Source organism: Varroa jacobsoni, unplaced genomic scaffold (genome assembly GCF_002532875.2).
Source record: "Varroa jacobsoni isolate VJ856 unplaced genomic scaffold, vjacob_1.0 scaffold_1468, whole genome shotgun sequence".
Classification (NCBI taxonomy): Eukaryota; Metazoa; Arthropoda; class Arachnida; order Mesostigmata; family Varroidae; genus Varroa; species Varroa jacobsoni.
The window spans coordinates 524920-547998 of NW_019214370.1; the positions used below are offsets into that span (position 1 = coordinate 524920).

Here is a 23079-nt window from a genome sequence, read left to right on the forward strand (position 1 = left end):
GTGTTAAAAACAAAACCGTTGATCTAACTTTTAGAGGACCAGTAGATTCATGATTTATTTCACTTCTATTAGGTAATTGCAGGAACATTTCGGTAATTATTTTAGCAAAATTAATGTACATAATTGTTAAGGTCCGCCTGTCCGAGCCCATAAAAACATGCTCGCAGACTGGCGATTTTTGCAACTGTTAGCGTTAAACGTAGTATCCTTTTGCCCTTTCCTTGGCCGCTACATATAGCCCGGTGATAATTAAAAAGGGAAGAGCAATTCTATCTTTTGTCCTTTGTTGCAATTGTTGTTGTCTTTGTCGTGCTTACCAGTTCCTCGTGTCTCAACTACATTCGGCATTCCTCCGTAACTAATTGGGCTAGAATCAATGAATGGGAGCAAATTCAGCATATCGTAATGACTGGCCTGAGTCCACTGGCTTCTGTGGCGCGAACGGACACATGCTATTGTCTACATAGCTCTGTCGCAATGAATGCAAAACGCTGGCCGACTACCTATGGGCTTGTTCGGCGATGTAAAGCTGCGGGGCTAAAACTGAAATGAGCTAACAAGGACACACTTCCTTGTGCTCCTATGGGGTTCTAGCGACGCCAATGCGACCCAGTGCACGCTGGTGACTTTGACTATTGAGGCCCTATGTTGTTCATTGCTTGTTAAATGCCCGCCCATGGCTTACTTTTTCATTGTGTCTGCGCATGTGTATGTATACAAAAGAGAAGACTCGTTTTGGCTAGACGGGTATCGTTACCATAGGCAACCTTCATCATTGTTGCTGCAACTATTGCTGTGAGATGACAGTTCTGCTGGTGGTTAGTCATCTTGGGCGTGGATTCGCGTGTGAGCAAAATGTGTGCGTCGATGGCATACGGATGGATATTCCTATAGGACAATGGATGCCGGGGGCATCTGGCAGAAGGAAGACTTGTTTGTGGGCAGATGCAGAAGCAGCATACTTAATGCCCTGTTCGCTGCCATTCTTGTTGCTATATGTTTCGTCGCCTTACGATGAACCAGGTAATGGATGACCGATTGGATGAACAAGCAAACAGGGAGTATTGAATAGGAGCAGCTAAGTACACGACACAACCAGTTCAAATAATCATTTTACGAATTGAAGTAACAGCAAATTGCAGTTGATTGCTTTGAGTGTTTTGATATGAGTTGAGCGTTTTGCTCAATGAAACCAACGTGTGGAGTTCATAATTAAATGATCAGCGGATAGATAAGCTAATTTCAGTATAAGCGCCGAACTATTATAGTTAATTAATAGAAACAAAAATGGTAGAGGTGTTCTTAGTTTAAGCTTGGGGCTGACTGGGAAGCTACACACATAAGTTTGCAGATGCGAACGGTGAGATACCAGAAGGTTGAATGCGATGATAGTTAACTAGGAAGAGAAGCTGAAGATCTGTTTGCCATGAAACAAAAAAGTTTCTCAGGTCACGACGGGATCTTTTGCAGGAAGAATACGATGTATTGAGAGCGTCTAATACGTCGTTTACTTAAAACTGAGAACGAATGCATAGATCCAAGTCAGTCAACAAAAAAATGTAACCTTCTGCTTATTCCTGCATTTGTTGCCAGGGCAACTCTAACAGATCTCACTTTCCAACTCACCTGGCGGAAGCACTGAAATGGGACTCCAGTATTCTCGTTTACTGCTTGGTTTTCAATCGCAGGCGTCGTTCAGTTCTACTCGCACCCTTGAAGATGTATCGCCCTATTGTCAAGAGCCCGATTGACTATCGTATACAACTACATCAAATCGGAAACACGCCCACAAGAATGTCCACAGGCTATTCACAACCCGTTGACCACTTAAGACCTCGCGATGAAAACTGTTAGCTAGGAAATCCTGCTTTATACCACTATTTATTTCTGTATAATTCTATATCCAAAGAAAGCACACGAGTAACAACAAGATGTACGCACACACACACAAAATAACATAAGCTCGATGAACAGATTGTAGCTTGTTCTGGATGCAGCAGCACCGATAAACAGGAGTTGTTTCTGAATTGTTCAAAGGGTCATTATAGCCTAAACCGTAGTGTAAGAGAATCCCGCTTGTACCACAACTTGCGAAACAAGCTCTTCAGAATCTTCTTCGTCTTGACTCAGCGCTTTCTGATACTACCCTATTCTGTCATCGGCAGCAGCGCTTAAGACAAGCAAACGACCTATCGATCAATGTTATTGTTTAGCTGATGCGACACATATGACGAGGCCATAAAAAAAACAAGGTGGCATCATTTGTCTCTATATTTTTGTCGTTTCTCGTGCAGACGTCTTCGTCGCCGCAGTGGTCTGCCTCAATTGGAGGCCGCATGCGACAATAAACCAGCACCTTGTTCGTTCCACGTTTGCGATCTGTTCCGCCGTCTGTTCTGCCGGTCGGTCGGGGAGCTCCGCTGGCACTGGTAGGAGAGGGCTACTCTTCAATAGATCTAAGTTAATGCTCCTGTGTGCGGCGAGCGACATTAGGGCCCTAGCCGCCTCCGTTCTCGTGGGTTTTACTTCTTGGCATTTGCCTCGCAGCGCTCACCACAGGCGCTGCCACAGCTCGATACGTCCATTTCGTCATTTTTGTGTCGCGTTTCGGGGGACGCGAGCTAAACGTACAACGGATGATTGACTGCTCGCGGCGGTGATTCGCCAACGGCGATGACAGCATCATGGCGTCCGCTGACGCGTCAGTTTTTTCGCGTCCACCTGCTGCACGAGGACAATGCAGTCTTTTCCTGCTCATTTTCTGTACATGACCAAATAGATCATTATAGCAGTGCCTGCCTGAGATAAGCATCAAGGGTGCCCGCGTCCGGGCCTTCTCTTAGGGGCGAGGGTAATAGCATTGTAAACATAGCTGTGTGTCTGTCTGTTTTTTTTCTTTCAGAGGGGGCCAGATACGATGCTTTGTTGAAAGGCCTCCTTTCCCGACAACAGCAGTATTGGAGTCTAAGTAGGACCTTTGGGCTTTTAGAGATTCTTAGTTGACTTTTCTAGCAATTAGCCACCCCGCATTTGAAATCTATGTGGTTAAAAGCAAATGCCATTCTTTTCTTTTGAAAGAGTCAGAACTCGTCGGGCTCTATGATTATTTTGTTCAAAATATAAGTAGCAGACAACGCTGTGTAGAGCCCGCCATTAGCAGTCGAGATTTGAAATTGCGCGCCAGAAATACTTCAGTTGTTCCTTAAGTCGTTGGCTTAATAGCATTAGGGCCAAAGGCAGTTGGCCGAGAGGGTGATGAAAACTTAAGGGGTGAGTGGCTCTGGATGCAGTAGTGATGTGACGTTACCCGCATCCTAATTGCTACTTCATGCGGCTTTGCTGCGCGAATGCTGTATAAGTCTACCAATGGCTATAATTGGGAAGTTACTTGGATTTAATTTGGATTAATTGGAGACCTGTGTGTCTACTTTCACTGTGAGTAATGTCATTATTGACCCTTAATCGAATAGCTCTATCGATTTCGGTACGCAAGGACGACGATCAAGCGGCTGTTAAGGAAGCTCATTTGCAGCTTAGGTATTTTGCCATTTTTACGCCCCTTTGTTTTGGTCTAAATTATCAAGCTAGATATGTTAGAAAGCATATCCAAGACTGTGACATATTCTGAGAGTAGAAATCGCTAAATGGATAGTTTTAATGGGCATCCACCACTATTGACAAGAGTGGCCTTCTAGGCCTTGTTCGCGTTTCTGAGAGGAAGTAAGCTTAGCAAAGCCTATAACATTTGCCACTTGACGGTTTCCTCAACTACCGATAACTTACTATATTAAATGCGTTATTGCTGTTATCGAATACAGTAAGAATAACACGAAATTTAATGGCCCGTTCTGTTTAAATGTATGCCTTACAAATACAAAAGCCCCTGCTAAAATGGTGTTTGAGGGAGACACCATATCTTAATATGTATATAGGGAGATTAGCTTTTAAAGGGGTGATCAAACCCACTAAATGAAGCAGTGGTCGATGATGTTAGAAGTGACGAGCTTTGTTTTATTGTTCAGAACTTAAATTTCCTATACAACAATTCAGCAGATACCATTTTCGGAATAATCTCATTCTGTGAGGAATAATGGATATGTTCAGATTTACGAGTGGGTAAAGTCTGCCCAGTTCATTTAATATCGTTCAATCCGGTTGCCTAAAAGCAGTTGGTTATGGTTAAAGACATAGACATAAATGCGCAAAGCTAAAATCCTGCTTCTAATTAGCTACTATCAAACAATAAATTGACTAGCGAAGACTTGCAGAAGTTTTAGTTGTGGAAGCAAAGATGATACAGCTGAGTATCATGAAAAGAGTCGAGAAGTGGTCAATATTTTATCTGGGTTATTTTTTGGTATTACGACAGGTTCTCCAAATAACGGCCGTAAACTAAAACACACACTCAGTGCCGATAGGAACAAGTGATATATGTTTGCAAAGGAAAACCAAAAAGGTTTTCCTTACACGAAATTTTTCATTTGTCTTTATGAGGAAAGCGTTACGTCAGGCAATCGCAGTCCGACCGTATTCTCTTGTATTCGAATGCGTAGTAGCATCAAATATTGATGCATTAGTTGGTCTCACGGCTCGAACTATACTCTGCGGATCAGATTACGAGAATAGTTTACAAAATCTCCAATATCTTAAGTCAATTCTTTATTCTCTTTCGACACTATAAGGCGCGGGTTATGGCAAACCACCTCAATTTTAAGCACTGTGCTACCCGTGAGTAATCTAGAATACAAAAAAACTGAATACGTTTTTGGATTCTAATAAGAATTTCGATTGCGTTCAAAGTGTTACCGTATGGTTTTCCGAAAGCGAAGATTGTTTTGGAACTCCGGCCATAAAGGGTAGTTTATGAATAATTTCAACTTAAAGCTAAAAAATTAGTTATAAATTAACATTCTTAGCAATTAACTTAATCTTACTACACGCACATGCGCTCATTGTTTTACTTGCCGTATGGCAGTGTGTTTAATACAAGGACATATAATACTTTTCGAAATGACACGTGTCAATTTTTTTTTTATAAATTTAAATTCTTGGCCGGAAACATGAATATAAATCAGGAAGAACTGCTTTGCTTACGCAGTTTTATAGAAATATTTTTCGGCGATCTGAATTTAATTGACATTCAAACATACTTTTCTGAAATTAAAAGCCTTTAATGAAGGCCATCTCGTTCAGTTTGACCCTTGCCAGTTATTCTTGAGTTCTTGAGAAGAAGAACAGCAGTCGATGATGTGGTTTTACAACAAAGTGTGTACTTTCTGAGACGGTTTTAAGGGATTACAGATACGGGTAATAACCAAAGCTACCAGCTAAGGGATACCTAGTTTTCAAAACGGTGTTGGGTAGTAACGGTCTTACATGTGTAGCGGCAAATTTTGATGAATTGTTATTTTTATTCTAAAGTAAACTGAGTCATCATCGTAATTGAATTTAGATTTACAAAAAAATTATGTTCGAAAAATAACTGTTTTTTGTAAATACTATTCCATTTGAAAACAGACTCATAACTAAATAAACATGAATACTAAATCAATTAAAAGTTATAAACATATATTAAGATTGCTTATTTAAGCAGCTTGTTATATTGAAACTCTTATTTATACAAAGATTTATTCTGGTAGTGAATCTCTGTCCTGGAAACAATTACTCCCTCTTTCGGAGATAGAGTATGGAAAACACTCGTGTATAAAGTACTAAAAATAGGTTTTTTCCGCACAACAACTATAACCTAGTTAAGAATTTAAATTCCTGTTATTTTTTAAATAAGGATTGTTTTCTTAATTTCAAGCGACTGGCAGTAGATTGCTATTGATGGAAGCAGAAACCAAATATCAACCCTGCAAAATGTATGTAGATAGGGAAAACCGTGTTTGGTAAATATTATCTGTATCGTTATCAACTGACCAGTAAGTAAGTTAGCAATGTTACTGTAATCATGTAGTTCAATTTTTGTTAGTCATCGTCCTGTAACATATATTTATGTAGTTACTTAAGCGAAGTTCATGACCTAATGCCTTAGGAAACATGGTGTAGCTCCTCAGACAGAAATCTTAGTGCACAAACACCTTTCCACTTAGCAAAACATGTTAAAATGTGGGTGGCGCAAGAATTTCCCAAAAAATGGGTGCTATCAAATGTGGTGTGAGAAAATTGAACGGAGCTGAACGATGGGGGAATGCGCCTTACAAGATGATGACCAGACCTTTGCTGAGATAATAATCGACTTTAGTATGTGAACTGAATAGGTCTAAAGATTTTACTATTTGATCGATTTGTAGTGTTGGGCATATTGAGCTTGAGGTAAATATCCCCTATAAACTAGTCAGTATGTCTGCCGAAGTAAGCAGTATCATAAACCCTAGCTCTTTACAATACGAAAAGATGATGAGGTATTTGATGAGGCGGAGGATTATTTTCGCTTTTTTTTTTTTGTCAGTTTTCATCCGTCATAAAAAGATTCGCCTGATAGAACGTTCCGCCTTTGTTGCGATATGATTTGAAGAAAAGTAAGTGTTCATCAATAATGAACTATGGACTAGATTCGAATGTGTCGGTATTTGTCGTACAAATCGTTCGGCATTCATGCTGCAAGGATAACAGCAGGCCGTGTCGTATATGAAGTCGCTAAACACCTGGATAAAAATATTTCGTAAATGGATCAAGGATTTTCCAACAAAATCATAAGGAATACACCCAATCCTGGCTATTTCCTTCAAAGTGTTAATTTACCCTTATCTCTGATTTTATATTCTTTCATTGCATAAGAAAATTTACTCGTATATATATATACTAATATATGTAGTTGATTAATGCAATAACATTAGTTTCACAAAGTTGAGTTGTTAAAACCGAATCGTTATTCAACGGCCAAGGTCTCAATAGGGGGCCATCTCGTAGTGGCTGGTGAAGTGCGTTTGTATGGAACACTGAAGGCTGTGGTCTTCTTATGCCCGTTAGTAATACGGGTCACGTCACAATAAAACAGAGTCGCACAGAGAAGGTATTTGATGTGAATGGACTATCTTAGTGAAATATTGACTCGTTATAATTTTTGATGACAGCATTTTACGGTGTCAGAAATGTCTATACGCTTCTTGAATTAAATCCATACCTGTCGCATAATATATGTTATTACCGGGTATGTCGGAAATTGACTTCAGCTAATGGCTAATAAAATAATGTCCCTTCCAGAAAAAATATTTCTATCAATATTGCTTTGGAGACATTAGTTGACAATGTCTTTTGGCAATCTAACAGGTAATAGTGATGCAAGTCAAGGCCTGGCCATTGGTTGGTTTCAGATTTTAAGCCTGCCTATAATAGATGAAGTAAAATTGTCCACATTTTCTACCTGTGCCAATCTTATTACATTTGGTCTTAGTCTGTTATTTGACGCAGGTTTTATCAATGTGAAGATAAGCGAAAATGGCTGTCTTTGTTGAAGGCCAACTTGTCTCGATTCCATGAAGAATACTTCTCAGGTTTGGCCTGAAACTAGCTCAAATCCAAGAAACGAATCGAAATTTTACTACATGAAGAAAAACGTGTGAGGGGATAGAAGCCCAGTGAAACCCTAAGTAGAAATGGATTCGTCGGAACCGACGATTATAAAAGATTAACATTTTTTGTTGATTTTTTCCTTGGACGCATTTCTTTAAAAGCAAAACAATCAAATGCTGTAATAATCTAAAACCTGTAGTTATTTTAAAAACGCGATAATTCTAACACCAACATAATATATAATACAGTATACATATAGTTCTGTAAATTTCTATTATGCGGTACGAATGGTGCTTCGGAAAAGTCATGCCGAGAAATTAATGCCTTAAGCGCCCATAGTTGTTGTAGGGTGTGAGTAAGAGACTGGCTTTGGTCTTATTTTTTGATAAGGTCCGAGTACATTCTTTTTGACCTTATTAAATGCACAAAACGTCGTATAGTGAATTTTCGGAAATGGCCTGATTCGAATATCTACGCGAAATTCTACAACTGGACCGTAGAAAATAGACCACAAAAATGCCGAATGGCATTTTGTGTCTCAGATTTTAAAAAGTAACTTCTACGCGTTTTAGAATTAGTTATTACCTTAGCGTCAAGGCTTTTGCTATGTTCAGATTGTTTTTCGCTTTTATACATTAAAAAAAAACGTTACTTTTTTCCAGGAGCAGAGGTAAAAGTTCTCAGGTGAGCGCTTCGATGACACCAATCAATCAATGTAGCAATGGTACAGAAATTAGGAAACGGATCTACGTGCTAGTGAACCGTTGGAAGACGTCCATTTCGTTTGTGTGGAACGCTAGGTCTGTAATAGTTAGAAGTAAAAATGCAGTCGGCCAGGGAGCTACGGCAATCTCTAGCTGAGGCCAGGGACAACAAGACGCAAAAAGGACGAAGGGTACGTAGCGAAATTTTGCACAGACCAGCACGAATACAAATAAAGGTAATGAAAGCCTATTTCAATGTATCGAATGGGCTGCCTTATCTATTAGTACTGTGTAATCAAGCAGATTAACGATGAGCACAAAATGAATAAAAACTAGGTACAAGTATGTGTCTCCCTAATGTCACAGTTGTCACTTAAGGACAGGTGGGTAGACTAGGTTCAGAACCGAAAATTTGATATGCGCCAGGACTAAGGGCCGTCTGAAGCAGTGTTTAAAGGCAGTACCTGACGTGAAGTTCGAGACATTTATTAGACATAATAGCATTGATGTTTTCCCCACTGTATTTCACCTAGTCCATAGCTTGCAGTGGATAGTGACTTTCAATATATATGATTTTACTATCATCCGAAAGCTACAGTTTCCATAGCGAATTCTTCTCTAGTTATTCGACTAGTGGGTTATTTTTAAATTCGCTAATAATTACTAGTCTGTGTAGATTGAAATATGTATTTATGTTCGAAGGAGTTTGTTAATCACCTGTTAAATACACTGCTATCCAAATTTCAGGACTCTTTGGAAAAATGTAGGAACCTGTTAAAACGTTCGATCCTTCAAGCAGAATTGGACGCGAATGGAGATATAAGTTCAGAGAGTCAGGGTGTGACTTGGGGAGGGGTCCTCGACCTCACGGGTGTCGTGCTCAGACAGATTCTTCAGAAAAGCCGAGGAAAAGAAACACCGGGTACGCGTGAGGAACGCGATGCAGCGGTTAACTTGCTTGATATGGTCGTCGGCCTAAGTATCCAAAGTAAGTTCGGATGTTTTCGGTGCTTTGACATTTTTTTTATCATTATGCTTTTTGTCTAGCTTGCAAGCTTCAACCAACAGGCTTCCATCTTTGTGTTGCTTCCCGACGCCCTCAGTACTTCCCAGAGCTTAAATTGAAGTACTAAACAATGTGTTTCAGGCACTATTTTGTAACCATTACAGAAAACTAGCATAGTTTTGCAGTTGAGGTAGTATACCATTTTGTATTGTCTTTCACTTCGGAAATCTCTCGACATAACGGTCATGAAAATGGCGTGTAGTCAGTGGTGCCGTCAATAGTACTATTCTTTTTGGCTTTATCGATATGTGTTGGTATTTTTTTTTTATTCATTACTCTGGCTGCAATAGATGGTTTGGTATCCATCTATTCTATTAGATTTGTCTATTCTTTTGGCAGAGGGCGGACGCATCAAAGCAAGTGAGGTTGTCAAATTAATCATCTCCATGCTACGTGATGAGGAAAATCGACCTCTGGTTGGTCGGCAGTTTTTACGAATACTCAAGCAGCTGCTTAGAGCACCGCACCATCAGGCCAACCTTACTTTCGTATATTATAATGGTCTGATTAAAATTCACACGAGCTTCATCAAGTATGTGCATAGTTCTAAATCTAACGTATTTAACTTAATCATAGGTGTACTTTGTAAAGTGCCTAGACTTATCGATATTTGCTGTTTGTTGCAAATTATTGTACATAGGTCTCACAATATCCTATACAGTTCAATCATTAAATGAATAAGTTATTATAACAAAGTTGAGGTTATTGCCAAATGTAATATAGTTGAACCAGTTACTGAACACGTTTGAAAGGAACAAAAGACAATCAGATCACCTAATATTACATTTAAAAATTCACTTAACTTTTCAAAGTAGTAAATGAGCGCAAAAACCACAATCTGTTTACAGTTTGTAAGGGTACTAACGTTATATTAAATTTCAGCCAAACGACGGTGTTCAATCCTGCCGAAGTTGCAGAAATGCTTCATGCTTTAGTCAAAGCCGCAATCAACTTTTCTGAGGTCGATGTCGTTCTGTGCTCCTGTTTCCTGGAGAGGATTGTGAACAAATTGACGGTTAAGTGAGTGATATATTTCGATAATTTGAAATTGCCACTGTAGCACGAAAAGTAGCTGGAATTCTTTCCGACTTTTTTTCATTTTGCTTTTTGCTTGAACTCCGTATGAAAACCTATGAAAATAGTTATTTTGTTTGGACTCTTCGATTCTGCAGTTCTTTTGTAAAATATATATTAAACAATGGCCCATTAAAACTATGGCCCGTATGCTTTTCATAACATTGGCCAAATATGTTCGTGCCAGCCAATCCAGAAGAGGGTTTTGAACATTTCAGGTTCACGGCGTTCACCCATGATATATTTTAACGTAGCGGGACAGAATACTGACAGTTGCTCGTACGGAATAGTTGTACTATCCTACGTAGCTTTCTTGGAGTGACATAGAAATTATAAATCCGCATGTAGCCCACGTTAAGCTCTATCATAAACCAGTCCTTATTTAAATTCTCTAATCAAAACTCATATTGAATTATCTCAGTGTATCATCATTGTTTTATGTTTGGATGTGTTAACAGTGACGTATTTTTTTCGAGCGCACATGTGTGATTTTTAAATAAATTTGTCAGTAGCCGCATGTTTTCTAAAGGGACTGTGTTTGAAAACTCCAAACCCAACTACCAATTTCTTTTTGGTTACGTTTCAGTTATATATATATATATATATATATATATATATATATATATAACAAACATGTTTGGGTTTTTAGCCTGAACTTTAGCCCTTGATTTTTCTTATCGATTTACAGTCGGTCTCAAGCGTCAACGGGGCTTATGCTTCACGTGCTTGGCATATGGCGTCTCCTCTGCGAAAGCTACAGCGAAGAATACCCTACAACGTTTTCAAGACTAGCGAATACCCTTCTTGTGCCAACAGCCCAATCGTGCCATGACAGCAAAGACAGTCATCTCGTTAGTATTTCCTCCTACATTTGAGATACGTGCCATCCATATAAAGCCCCATTTACGTTTCGTTACACTCTTCGAATTGACCGAATGGGGTGAAGTAACTGATTTTGTGTTTCTCGTTCTGTTGGGCGATAGGAAGGCATGCTGTTCCTAATAATGGGTCAGATATCTCTAGTTAGTGACCGTGCAGCAAGGATTCTACTTCTTGAATGGACTCAAGACACTGCCGAGAAAGCCTTACGTTTCGGCCGTCTCCGTAATAGTCCTCAGCTGAGAACAATTCTTGCAGCTGCATTAGCAACCTGTGCTGCAACATTAATGGAGGATAAAGACAGGTTAGTAATCATACTATCATACATGAATTTTGCTTCAATTCATTCGGCTCGCAAGTAGAATGGATAAGAAATTACCTCTACTTATTTTGAGTTTTTTGCATTGTATCAAGTTCCCATTGTTTTTTTTTACTTAGCTGCCATCGCGCATACGCCACTAGAAATAACTGGATATAATACGATTTCTTTAAGCAAAACAACTACTAGTATTATTAAGTAGTAACGTTTCTTTTGGTCAGCGTTTAGTGGTTACCGGTGTATAAGTAGTATATATATTAAGAGCGCAGGCTATTTTAATCTCGTAAAAATGGTTTCAATGTCGACCGCCATAGTTCAAATAGGAAATACCTATTTTCTAATCTACGGTAAACCAATGTGGGAACTGTTCTGCAATTCAAGATGAGTTCCATTACAGATACTGACACTCGAATACAAATGAGATGACGAGATGTTCCTGTTTGTTGCCAACAACATAGAAATCGTGGTCACACACAAAACCGTACTTTTCGTGACATTAGCATGAAAGTCAGGATTAAATTTGTTAGTAATCCCGCTATTAAAGCTTTCGTTATTTTCTTGATGTTTTACATAAACATAATAGTGTGGCCTGTCATATTGCAATCGGAGAAGTAAAATGACCAGATAGGTTCCACATGGTCTGTGAAGCAGATTTGACCCTAAAGTAAGCCTTAGTAAATGTAATCGTTAATCTCTAAAAATCAACATTACCTTATTTCAGGTTTACGTTAGACAAGCACAGAAGCGGAGATGGGCCGTCATCCAATGATGCAAACAGTGCCTCTAAACGATTGAAGGTTACCACATTTGAGTTAGGAGTGCTTGCCGGTTTCGACAATTATAAGAAAGCTCGAAATGATCTGGGCGCTACTAGCCTTTGGTATATTACATTTACATAAATACAATGATTTTTGCGTTCAAAAACTAACAGCTTTTACTTAAGTGTCTTGAAAAATTCTGTCGAAATACGATAAATATTTATTCTTGAAAAATATCGATGAATAAATTGTGCATTTACACGAGGAATATTAACTTATATTATTAAACAATGCATCTTTACTTGTTTCTTTTCTGTAGGTTGGAAGTAGTGCAGAACTACGTTGAGAAGTGTCCATCGACAGTCACTCCAGGGGCGTGTGAGAGTCTTATAAAGGAAGTATGCTCCGAAGTGTTAGTTCGGCCGCTCAATGTTCGAGCACATCTCATTGATGTTCTCAAATCTCTCTTAATATTCCAAAAGGCAAATAATCGTGATCCGTCCCAACAAGTATTGGACGTTCTCGTACGGACGCTTGATGCCAATCATTGCGTTGATAATGTCTATTCCATTATGGACCTAATTTTTAAGTCGAATACCGACACAACATCAGTTCGAAAGGCCCTTTTTCGAGGACATCATGTAAAATCTGAAAAAGGGATGGTTGTTTTAAGGAAGCTTTGCATCCACAACCAGATCTCGCAGGAGCGCTATCAGCCGCTTGAATGGATATTCGGTTTAAACACGAATCAGCTAGCGATGAAAGCTAACATCATCCTCGCATTGTGCCTTAAACGGACGTCCTGCGCCTTCGGTCCTGGAAAATTAACAGTAGAATGCCTTCCACATATCGTTGATGAAGTATGTCATCGGCTAAACTCTTGTATGAATGAGAGCGTGCATTTTCTCTACGTGGCAGTGTTATTCATTTTGAAAATCTGCCGGGTCCGAAATCAGCCTGCAATGTTGGAACCATTGATGGTTGGAGTCCAGGAGGCTCTTCGGGATCGTATGAAGTCTTTAACACTAACACACGATGAGCTAATGTGTATTATTGAATTGCTACAAGATTGTCGTGATCACTTCATTAACAGGGTGATCAAATTCAACTTTGCGCCGTTCGTGCAAGCAGTCCTCAGAGAGCTCACCGAGAAGTTTCTAAGCAGTAATCGCACTCAACTTGAAATGGCGATGGGCGTTGATTTACCCCCCTCAGATGAGCGTAAGTTTATTCGGACGTGTCCCAGTTTCTGTGAGAGCGAATTCACATATTATCTGCTAATCATAGTAAGAGAAGTCTGCAACATTGTACTAATATACGTAAGAAAATGGCACATCGTGGCTGCCTAACAGGCGCGGTAATGTCACTGCGGACCACTCTGTTAGGTCAGATTCAAAATTGCTTATTGCCAACAATAACCTTAGAGAGTTGGTTACTCACGCTCAGGTAATTCAACTACTTGGAAACGATCCTAGCGAATTTCAAACTTGCATTATTTCGAGCGGAAATACAATATGTTGTAGAATGCGTGCTACCTATATGTTTAGCTGTACATGAGCTAAAATCCTTAACCTTTCTGACATGTGACTCAGCTTACTTTGCATGTTAAGTAAAAAATTGTATGTATTTGAGACGCTTGATGGCATTCGTACTAATTTCCTTCCACACATGTGCGTCCTTCTGTTCTTAAACAGCTGATTGCGATGGGATGCGGCTAGACGAAGAGCTGAAAAAGTTGTCCGCGATGTGTCGTTTTCTTTCTCTACACATCCTTGTACAATGCAAATCTGCTGAGCAAACTCGAATCGAACGGGCTCGTTCAGATATTCAACGACTGCTCGAAATTTTAGCAAATTTACCTGAGGAAAGACTCAAGGGTCCACTAATGGTACGGATTTTAGCTCTGTTGGTGCAGCCTCTTCTACAGGAACAGTGTCTTTGGAAGGAGGACGATGATCAGCTTTTGGAACAAATAGGAGCGATGCTCAAGTAAGTTGTTCCTCCTTGTCATTTCAACAGCCATTAAAAAACTATCTTATAATATCTTAGTGGTCTGATCGAAACTATTTGATAACTCCCATGATACAATATTTTTGTCATACAACCCTATCGCATTATTCGAGATTATTTAAAAAGGAAATAAAAGTTGCTTTGTTGAACTTTTATGTGGCTTTTCATATATGACCATTTCAGGACACAGCTTGAGCTTACGTTTAATAAGCCGGATCTAATTGAATTAATAATGCCTTCTATCAAAAATTACATTCTCTGCTCGGCAAGTGTTTATAATGATAGAGATACGCAGGTCACAATTTTAGCTCGCCATCTCATCCGCAGACTTATCGTGAGTTTTCAAGAGTTTCAAACTCATAATACGATGTTTGGAAAAGCCGTTCTCAACGTGCTTAGGAGTGCGGTTGACATCGACCCAAAAAAACAGTGGCTTTATTTTAATCCCTCTGGCGAAGATTGCCGCATCGGCATCGTTGAACTCCTTGTTGAGAATGTCAACTGTCCTGCGTACCATATTAGGAAGGAGGTGTCAATACAAATACCTCCACTGTTCTCTCACCCTGAACTCTCCTTAAATTCGAAAAAGCTCTTGCTCGACCTAATGTTTGACTCATACGGCACTTTTACAAAGGGTATCATTGAGAACGTGCAGGAACAACAGATGCAATCGGATAGTAAGGTATCAAACTCGAAGGAGAACTTCACCGAAAAACTTTCGTCGAGCGTGACTCTATTCGGTAGAATTCTTAGTCAGCTAAGACTGACTGCACCGCGTCTTACGGCGCAGTCGCTTGCCAACTGCTGTCGTCTATGGAGGGCGAAATGTCTATTGGATGAGAATCTTTTGGAGCTGTTTCGCAGTATGGGAGATATTGATGAACTGCTGAATCAACATTTATCGCAGCTACTTGTGGTATGGCATAAGCGGTTTATGTGCACATTCGAAATGGACGAGACGGATAAAAGCTTTCCATTCTTCATTAGTAAGGACGTGAGACATTTTATGAGGTAAACAGCTATCGAGTATCTACACAACATAGCAATTCAATTGTCTGCATTCTCGAAAAAAAATTTGGTTAGGGAAAAAGTGTATTTGAAGTGGTTTAGAACTGAGTGAAATGCTTTTATGGCTAAATTGAATAGATCAAATAGCCTGATATTAAGAAGTTACTCAGTAGAGACACGCATATGTGAACATGCTTATACACCAGTAGGTATCCGATGATTTCTATATACAATGAACGCAAGATCTCCAAGGTCTATACTAGATTGATTTAAAAGTTTCTGACTTTCCTCTTTCTTTATTTTTTTTGACAGCAAATTTGGTCACATCGTGTTTCCGACACTTCTTATGTTAGGCAATACTGAAGCGCGTGATGCGATTCGAGGTGCGTTTGGGGGTTCATTAGCAACTTACTTTGCGCCGGTAGCCGCATGCTGCCTTCTCAACAAAGAAAATTCCAGGTTTTTCGCCGAATTGACAAGGTCGCTGGAAGTGGATAAAAAAATGGCCGAATTTCTGATTCCAGTTTATACGCGAATCATTTTGTCGTTACGGGCAAGGTAAGTATCCATTTAGTTTTCGTGATATAGTTCGTTAAGTACTCTCGTGAAATTAGTTGTGTTGAACATATTGAAAGATTACATCGGCCATGAAAACACGATTGCATATTGTAGGGTTAGAGAACCTCTTTAAAAATTTCATGGACTTAAACTTTCACTTACTCCAATAAGCCATAAGATCGGTTTAAGCGAATGATCAATTATACATACATGAATCGCAACATAAGTGCATTTAAAAAAAAAATTTGAGACAAATTAATAATTTTAGATATATGCTGTTTTGATAGCTCGGAACTGGATGACATAGAAGTGACTTTTGAAGCGGACGCCGTTGCGATGGCTTTGGGTAGAGCAGCCTCATTATTGCAGAATACTCAACTGCCGCAAGAAGTAGAATCAATTGAGCCATGGATGCCGTTCACTCTGAAGACTGTCCCCCAAGCAAAATTACTACAGCTAATTGCGAACGTGGTCTCGTCACCTCAACTGATCCATAACCCGTTAGTATCAACTAACATATGCTGTAGGTTTAAAAAAAAGGGTTCCGTTGTATATTCTACCGATACAAGCGTAAATGCTATGCAAAACCTTAACTAAAGGTTAGAAACAAAAGTGGGGTATTATAGTTGTGTTGGTGCCACCAAAGAGCTATTACAACCTTTTTGCTTAAATCATAAATTGTCTATCGGCTCGCTTCGATGTGATGGTTCTTGACACAAAAAGAAGAAAGAGGAACCTCTGAGATTTTTCATTTAGTATAATAAATAGTCATACTTCACAAGAGTTATTATCAATATATTAAATACTGTATCCTCGTTACTATATTCTGTTTTTTATGTATCCTAAAAAAATACAGGGTCCGATGTATGAAATGCCTTACATTTATCGTCACCTACATTGTCATACCATTGGCAAGATACGGTGGTAATAGTGCAGGCTGTGCTCTGCCAGCTGCAACATCAATGCTGTTCGCTCGTTGTTGTCAGCTGCTGCTCGATTTTTCTGATGAGCCTGATATTCGACAGGACTGTGTGCCTGCTCTGGCCGCACTACTCGACTTGGGCACAGATACGACACTCCTGATCGCGCCCGCCTTGGCTGTGACAGAACGTCTACGCGATGACGATTTAACCCGGTGTCTCTTTGCCCGCATAGGCGCTCTAACAGATCTAGTTGTGTTTCGACCCGATGGTCTCGCGGGATCGCTAAAACTTAACGATATGATATCGCTTGTAAGTTAAAATGTTTTGAGTAATGCACTGCACGGATTAATCAATCAAAGTTGAGTGGATGCCTCGTATAACTGCTTTATTAGTTTTTTTTTTATCTTACGCTCTGTCGTTTTGTGTAGTTTCTTAGAATCGATATATAAATACATATGAAATTTGCATGCAGACGACTCAAACAGTTCTCGTAGTGGTACGATGATATGGTGTTTTTGTACTAAATTTAGGGGGCATGTAAAATTGTCTGGATTCGAAATCGGACGTAGGCAAACACACAAGATTGTTTCATGTTGGAAGAGGTGATTCTCCATCCTAAAGAGTGGTTAAAGACAGTATCGCACGTACTGCTTGAAATATTTCTATTCTAAGCTTGCTTATGAGACAATCTGAGTTAAATTTCTGTCTGTTTTTTTTGTTGATGAATCGCGCGGAGATATTTCAACCTATTTTTGAAATCATCACGATTAGGTGCTGATCATTTGTACACCGCCATTCAATAGTGTGACATATGCTGTTTAATAACAAGTGCCCGTGTTATTTACGCTTGTTTTGCGATTATTTTGGGTACGGTTAGATACGTAGCGTATACTTCTACATGACCAATGATCAAAGCGTTCACCCTGTGAGACTTTTGGCCCGCATCCTTCGTCATCCCGAGCTGCGGCGATCACTCTTCTCGATGGTAGAACATAACGGACTCAAGCTACAAGCGCAAGACATTTCAATTAAAGAGTATCCAGGCTACGTCCTTTTGGCTGTGATCCTTGACCGATTAAAGACGTCTTCAGGACCGGTAATCCGACCTCACATCGGCAGTATTGTTTCATATTATATGGTACAGGAATAGTAACATTCATGATAGATTAGTAGTATTTTTCAGAAAAATTGCTCAACAGCGTTGCAATGACGCTTGACCTATATGCTTATGCTGTTTTGCCCATGGCATTTCTATTGAGCAGGTAATTTCTTGCAAGGCTATTCTTGTGTAAACTGAAACAAATTACAAAAACAGAACACGATTACACGAAGAGCGAATGACAAACGGGATAATATTCATTGATTTAGCATCCTCATGTAACAGTTATAGGAGTAGTATCAGACCATCGGAATTCTTTGGTCAATCGAATAAATAGCCTTTTTATAGTTCCTTGAACATTCATAGCCTACAAATTCTAAATTATACACCACTGTTTATAGGAGACGGCAGCAATTTTTTCCTGCCTTGACACACTAGGAGCGGTGCCGTTACAGTCTTGGACGCTGCGGCCTTTTCTGCACGAGTTCGACAATCCGCCACTGCCATACCTATGTCTTCCTGATGCCGATGGAGCGGCCGGTAGTGGCGTTATCGTGTCTTTTGCGCAGCACCGAATCGTAGAACGTCTGCTCTCCGCACTTCAATCGGGCTCACAATCTCACCTAAATGTTCTCACAGATTGCCTGGTCGAATTGTTTAGGGGTGACATTGGAGTAGAAATCACCTCATCGTTCGACTCCAAAAACAGCCTTCTCGCTGACCATGTGGCAGCATTCAAATCACAAAAGGGCAAACGGGTTCTACCCATTATCCATTTCGATGAAGCGGACGCGCAAAGATCTGACTTCGACTTGGCTTCGTTTGTATTGCGCATCGGCACCGAACAAAACGAGGGATCATGGTTCCGTGAAGCCACTGAGATTCTTATTGCTGCCAGCGTTGATACGTTTCTTATGACAATCATGCCGTTATGCCAATGCGACGAGAAGTTGTGCTCGTAAGCCAGTGACTACGAAATATTAATTAGCTTATAATGGGCATGAATATTGAATAATGGTGATGAAGAAAAAAAAAAGAAAATATTTTTCTACTTAGTCTATAAACTACTTTTTATGCCGAATTACTTCATCGGTTGTGATTTTGTTTATAAAATATAATTGCTTTTTCTCTTCTGTCGTATTTAGCGAGTATATTCAGTTAAAAAAAAAATTGTTATCAACTTGTTATATTTTGCATACACTGCTTTGTCCACAGCGATATCTTTCCGAGTGTTATGTACTGCGTTCATGCGCAGGTCAACGGGAGACCTCTGCTGAACGATTTGGTTACTAAAGCGTTTGGCCAAGTGGGAAACGTTAATCTGGAAGGCTCATGGACCCCTGGAGCTAAAATCATTTACACGAGGCTAGTGCAGTTTGTTTGTCTTCTTCATTTACATGGGGAAAGCATCGACCAAATTGATTTAATGGCAGTCGCTCAGACAGCTTGCCTTTGTGGCCTCCACGAAAGCTCATTATTGCTCCTTACTTTATGGTGGGAGCGATTTAACGCTCGGGAGGGTAAGCGTCATCCAGTCGCGTTTCACGAATACGACGGCAAAGTGAACATGTCAGCTGTTCAGGTAGGCGGGAAACGCCCTTAACGTTGAATATATTAACAAGATTGCTTACAGTCCTTTGTGTATTTCACATAGAATGTCGTGTGTAACCTGAATATTTATGAAATAATATTAAATTTATTTAGAAAACAGCAGTTTGGAAGTAACATAGCTTTTAATTGTAAACTTAGAAGATTCTAGTGCGATGTTGCGAAGCTTTGGGGGTTCGCGATAGTCTTTTCGGCTGTTTTTCCCGTCGAGCAAATGACGACGTGGTACGAAGGGCATTAGGGCAACCGTTTAATCATCTGGAGATTCTCTTCGAAAAAGGGGAGTTTCGCGCTCTCCGAGATATGGTACGGCTTGGATCAGGCTCTGACAGTATTGTTCGAACGTTCGAGCAGTACGCGGTGGATTGTGCGTTCCGACTTGGAGAATGGGACCAGGTGTAAGTGCTATTCCCTCCATTACTAGGGTTTGATAAAAGGAAAAAAAGTTGTCATTTATTGAATCACTTACCTTATCTTTTACTTCTTCGTATTCAGTATTGCCTGCTGTATTTGTGTAGGTTTCTTTGACAAATAGATTCGAAGATTTGGGACTAAACCCATTACCACAGTTTCGCAAATGTAGAAAATTCGTCGTACTATTCAGTGGGGGACACCAAAGGTTGCTGTTGGTGTAATTTTTGCAGTTGCATATTTGTCTTTCTGTTTAAGCTAGTAGATAACCCCTAAGCTAACCAACAGGACCATTCATCTGCTTTTAGTTCGGAGGATGGAAACCCAGTGATGTCGTTCCGAGAGTCAACGATGCTTGGCCTAATCGGAATTAGCTCAGCGGACGGCCAGCTGCTGGAACAGGCTGTAAAAGCGTGCACAAACGCACTAATATTGAAGGCGGCCAACACTAATTTAAATATAACTTATGAGGTTATTCGGTTCTTAGTGCGCGTCGATCAGGTGCAATTGCTTCAAGGCTATTTGGAGTCTCGTAAGTACGCTGGCGGTGTAAGCACTGCAGGGGCCTGGGATAGCTTTACCAGTGCTAGCGAACGTCGATTCAAACGGGAGATACCCTTTGAGATATCTGAAGAATATCTTTGGCTTAAAACGGCAATATTCAAGTAAGTTTCGCGTAGATCAACTTCTGAGAAATGGAAGAGAATAAAAGTTAATGTGCCGTGCTTCTGTCACAATACGGTTATAACTATTTTATACGTTTCTTCTGTTTTTAGGGATAGTTAATATTAATTTAGATTCAATTTTCTTTTCTAACGGGATTTCCTAAAAAAAGACGAAATACAATAAAGACTATTACCGAAATTTATACTTATAGGTCAACCTTAATAAATCAATGGTCAACTTTTATTTCGGCCCCGTTATGTAGTCGATTTTTCTAGTTGCAGTTAAACAGCGTCTATAAGTAAAGCCTCTACACACCTCTAAATTGTTCGCAGGTCTAAGAAAGTAATATTATTACTGTTGTATAAGATATTAATTCACTTTTACTAAGCAGTAGAGTACATGTAGCTGAAACGTGTATTCACTGAGTATCTGTAAACTTCATTTTCTCAGGACCCTACCGCACATCGATGTAGGAGAACATCTATTAGGGTATGGCACTGCTGCCGTGCAATCATCAAAGTTGAACTTGGCCCGCGCTGCTCTTCTGCAGCTCGAGGGTGTACGGGACTCCGATAAACTGCGCTTCGCTTACCTTCAAGCTGCCACTCAGGCCCATATCGTGAGTTCAATGAGGTGCTTTCTGTTGTTTTATTTTTTCGATGGAGATACGTTGTTATTGTCGTGGCATACATTATTGTGTCTTTTAGGAAAGGAAATGGCTAAAGCAGCGTGCTCGAGTATATTAAGGCTATACATTAGTGCACTGGCTACCTCTGTCTGCATGTCTGCCTGAATTCGCATACCATACCACACGTACGCTTGCAGGTTTTGTGTAAGTTGGGTATTACCTTACTATATCTATATATATATATAGATATAGTATACCCTATATATACCTTACTATATCTATATATATATAGATAAATATATTGACAAAATTTTGATTGATCTGAAGTCGCGTTCAAAGACATATGGTTGTCTATCTTGTTTTAGTTTATCTAGCATAAATTCAATTTGCTCGAGGCATTGTCTGCAAATATTCGTCACTGTTTATCATCAAATTATCATTCTGAGAATGCTTTTCTACATCTTGTGCTCATGGATGATCTTGCAAAAACTTTTAATATATATTGACTTTGCTTTGGGTTGGACCACAACTCTTCATTGACCTCTTTTGTAGGTAAGCATTCGTTGATTTTCTTTGTTTGTTTGCCAATGTAAAACGATGATTACGCATTGGTTAACGTGCACTATGCTGGTTCATTGCTGCCCAGTGCGGTCTGGCTACATACATTCGTCTGTTCCCAATGAACTCATTTCGATGTAAACGAACCTGTTCACACCGAACAACGTTCACGTTCAAGTGGTACATTCGTGCACCGGATCTATTCGCGTATGTTCTATGTCGTCTAGAGAAAAAAGGCCATCAAACGGATGATGCTATGATGAACGTATGTGAACTCCATCTTCTCTAATAGTGAGCATCTGCTGTAATTCAGTAGCGGACGAACGAATTCAGAGTGACTTGTGTTTGTTATTGCAGCCAGCGTATTTGTGAGCAGCGGTCCTATTTCGGCCGCCATAGTTCCTTCGTGTTGACAAGTTGACGCACAGCAATGTCTCAGGACGTTGAGATGGTTGAGGCTGCCGTGAGAGTGCGCCGTAGTCCGCGCCTCCAACAAAAGGCTGCAGTAATTAGTCCAATGGGTAGAACACCAGCAGAAAGTCACGTAATGCCGCACGTGGTTGATTTTGTGAGTCGCGCCACACAAACGGAAAAGTTTACATGTGATAGAGGTGTTCAAATGGAGTCAGAAAGAGACCAGCTGACTTCTGCAATAAGTCCGATTAAGAGTTGTATGCACAACTATGCAGCTAGGTTGCCAGACGGGCAGACTTCATCCGTGCTGGTTGCATGCACAAAACGAACAGCCAGCAATACAGCAAGAACGCCAACTGTTCGGGTGAATCATCATAGAATGCACTCAGTTACATCACCGGAGTCGCTCACAGATGAGCTCCGAACTCCATCAACGGACTCTCGACGGCCGGCGGCTCTTGACTCTCAGATTGAGACAAGTAAAGAACACCGGTTTCTGATGCCAACGCCTCTGATGAGCCCTAGTGTGCAACGAAGTTTGAAGATGTTGGCTGCTAGCCCTGTTAGAGCGAAATCGGGGCAGTCCTGGGGCTCAAGTACCCCACATATAAATCAGAGCAGGCGACCCATGGGCACCGCATCGCGAAGTACTCCCAGAAGGTCGTATGCCGAGCGAACTCGTTATTTCGATGGTGACTCGGCCTCAGTGCAAGAGAAAATAAGTTCCACTCGTGAGCGTAAACCAAATCGGCACCCCGGATCATCAGCTAGCGCCGTTGACTCCTGGCTAGCAGATAAGGAAAAGCGCGCAACCGCTATGCTGAAGTCCGCCATGCGAGATATTGCCCAAAGAAAAAAACAGGATTCCGTTAGGGAGC

At 40.2% G+C, this 23079-nt stretch overlaps 2 protein-coding genes across 8 annotated transcripts in view; one reads left to right on the forward strand and one right to left on the reverse strand.

Annotated features, from left to right (window-relative positions):
- kermit (PDZ domain-containing protein GIPC-like protein kermit) overlaps window positions 1-2780 on the reverse strand; it is a 31905-nt gene extending 29125 nt beyond the window's left edge. Inside the window, exon 1 of one of the 2 annotated variants that reach the window (XM_022850543.2) lies at window positions 1627-2780. The gene's annotated coding sequence lies outside the window, so the exon portion shown is untranslated. The remainder of the gene's footprint in view (window positions 1-1626) is intronic. The other variant, XM_022850542.2, reaches the window with a different exon arrangement.
- Window positions 2781-3245: 465 nt separating this feature from the next.
- tefu (Serine/threonine-protein kinase tefu) overlaps window positions 3246-23079 on the forward strand; it is a 32448-nt gene continuing 12614 nt past the window's right edge. For 4 of the 6 annotated variants that reach the window (XR_015314937.1, XM_022850565.2, XM_022850568.2 and 1 more), the window contains exons 1-20: window positions 3246-3435; window positions 8181-8413; window positions 8970-9210; window positions 9628-9820; window positions 10171-10308; window positions 11051-11213; window positions 11346-11545; window positions 12282-12440; window positions 12638-13539; window positions 14013-14307; window positions 14512-15339; window positions 15649-15894; window positions 16182-16394; window positions 16751-17126; window positions 17695-17913; window positions 18318-18874; window positions 19132-19498; window positions 19666-19922; window positions 20244-20600; window positions 21052-21220. Coding sequence is in view for 5 of the 6 variants with exons in the window: in XM_022850565.2 (XP_022706300.1) it covers window positions 8342-8413; window positions 8970-9210; window positions 9628-9820; window positions 10171-10308; window positions 11051-11213; window positions 11346-11545; window positions 12282-12440; window positions 12638-13539; window positions 14013-14307; window positions 14512-15339; window positions 15649-15894; window positions 16182-16394; window positions 16751-17126; window positions 17695-17913; window positions 18318-18874; window positions 19132-19498; window positions 19666-19922; window positions 20244-20600; window positions 21052-21220 (5952 nt within the window). In the remaining variant the exon portion in view is untranslated. The remainder of the gene's footprint in view (window positions 3436-8180; window positions 8414-8969; window positions 9211-9627; window positions 9821-10170; window positions 10309-11050; window positions 11214-11345; window positions 11546-12281; window positions 12441-12637; window positions 13540-14012; window positions 14308-14511; window positions 15340-15648; window positions 15895-16181; window positions 16395-16750; window positions 17127-17694; window positions 17914-18317; window positions 18875-19131; window positions 19499-19665; window positions 19923-20243; window positions 20601-21051; window positions 21221-23079) is intronic. The other 2 variants (XM_022850567.2, XM_022850566.2) reach the window with 2 other exon arrangements.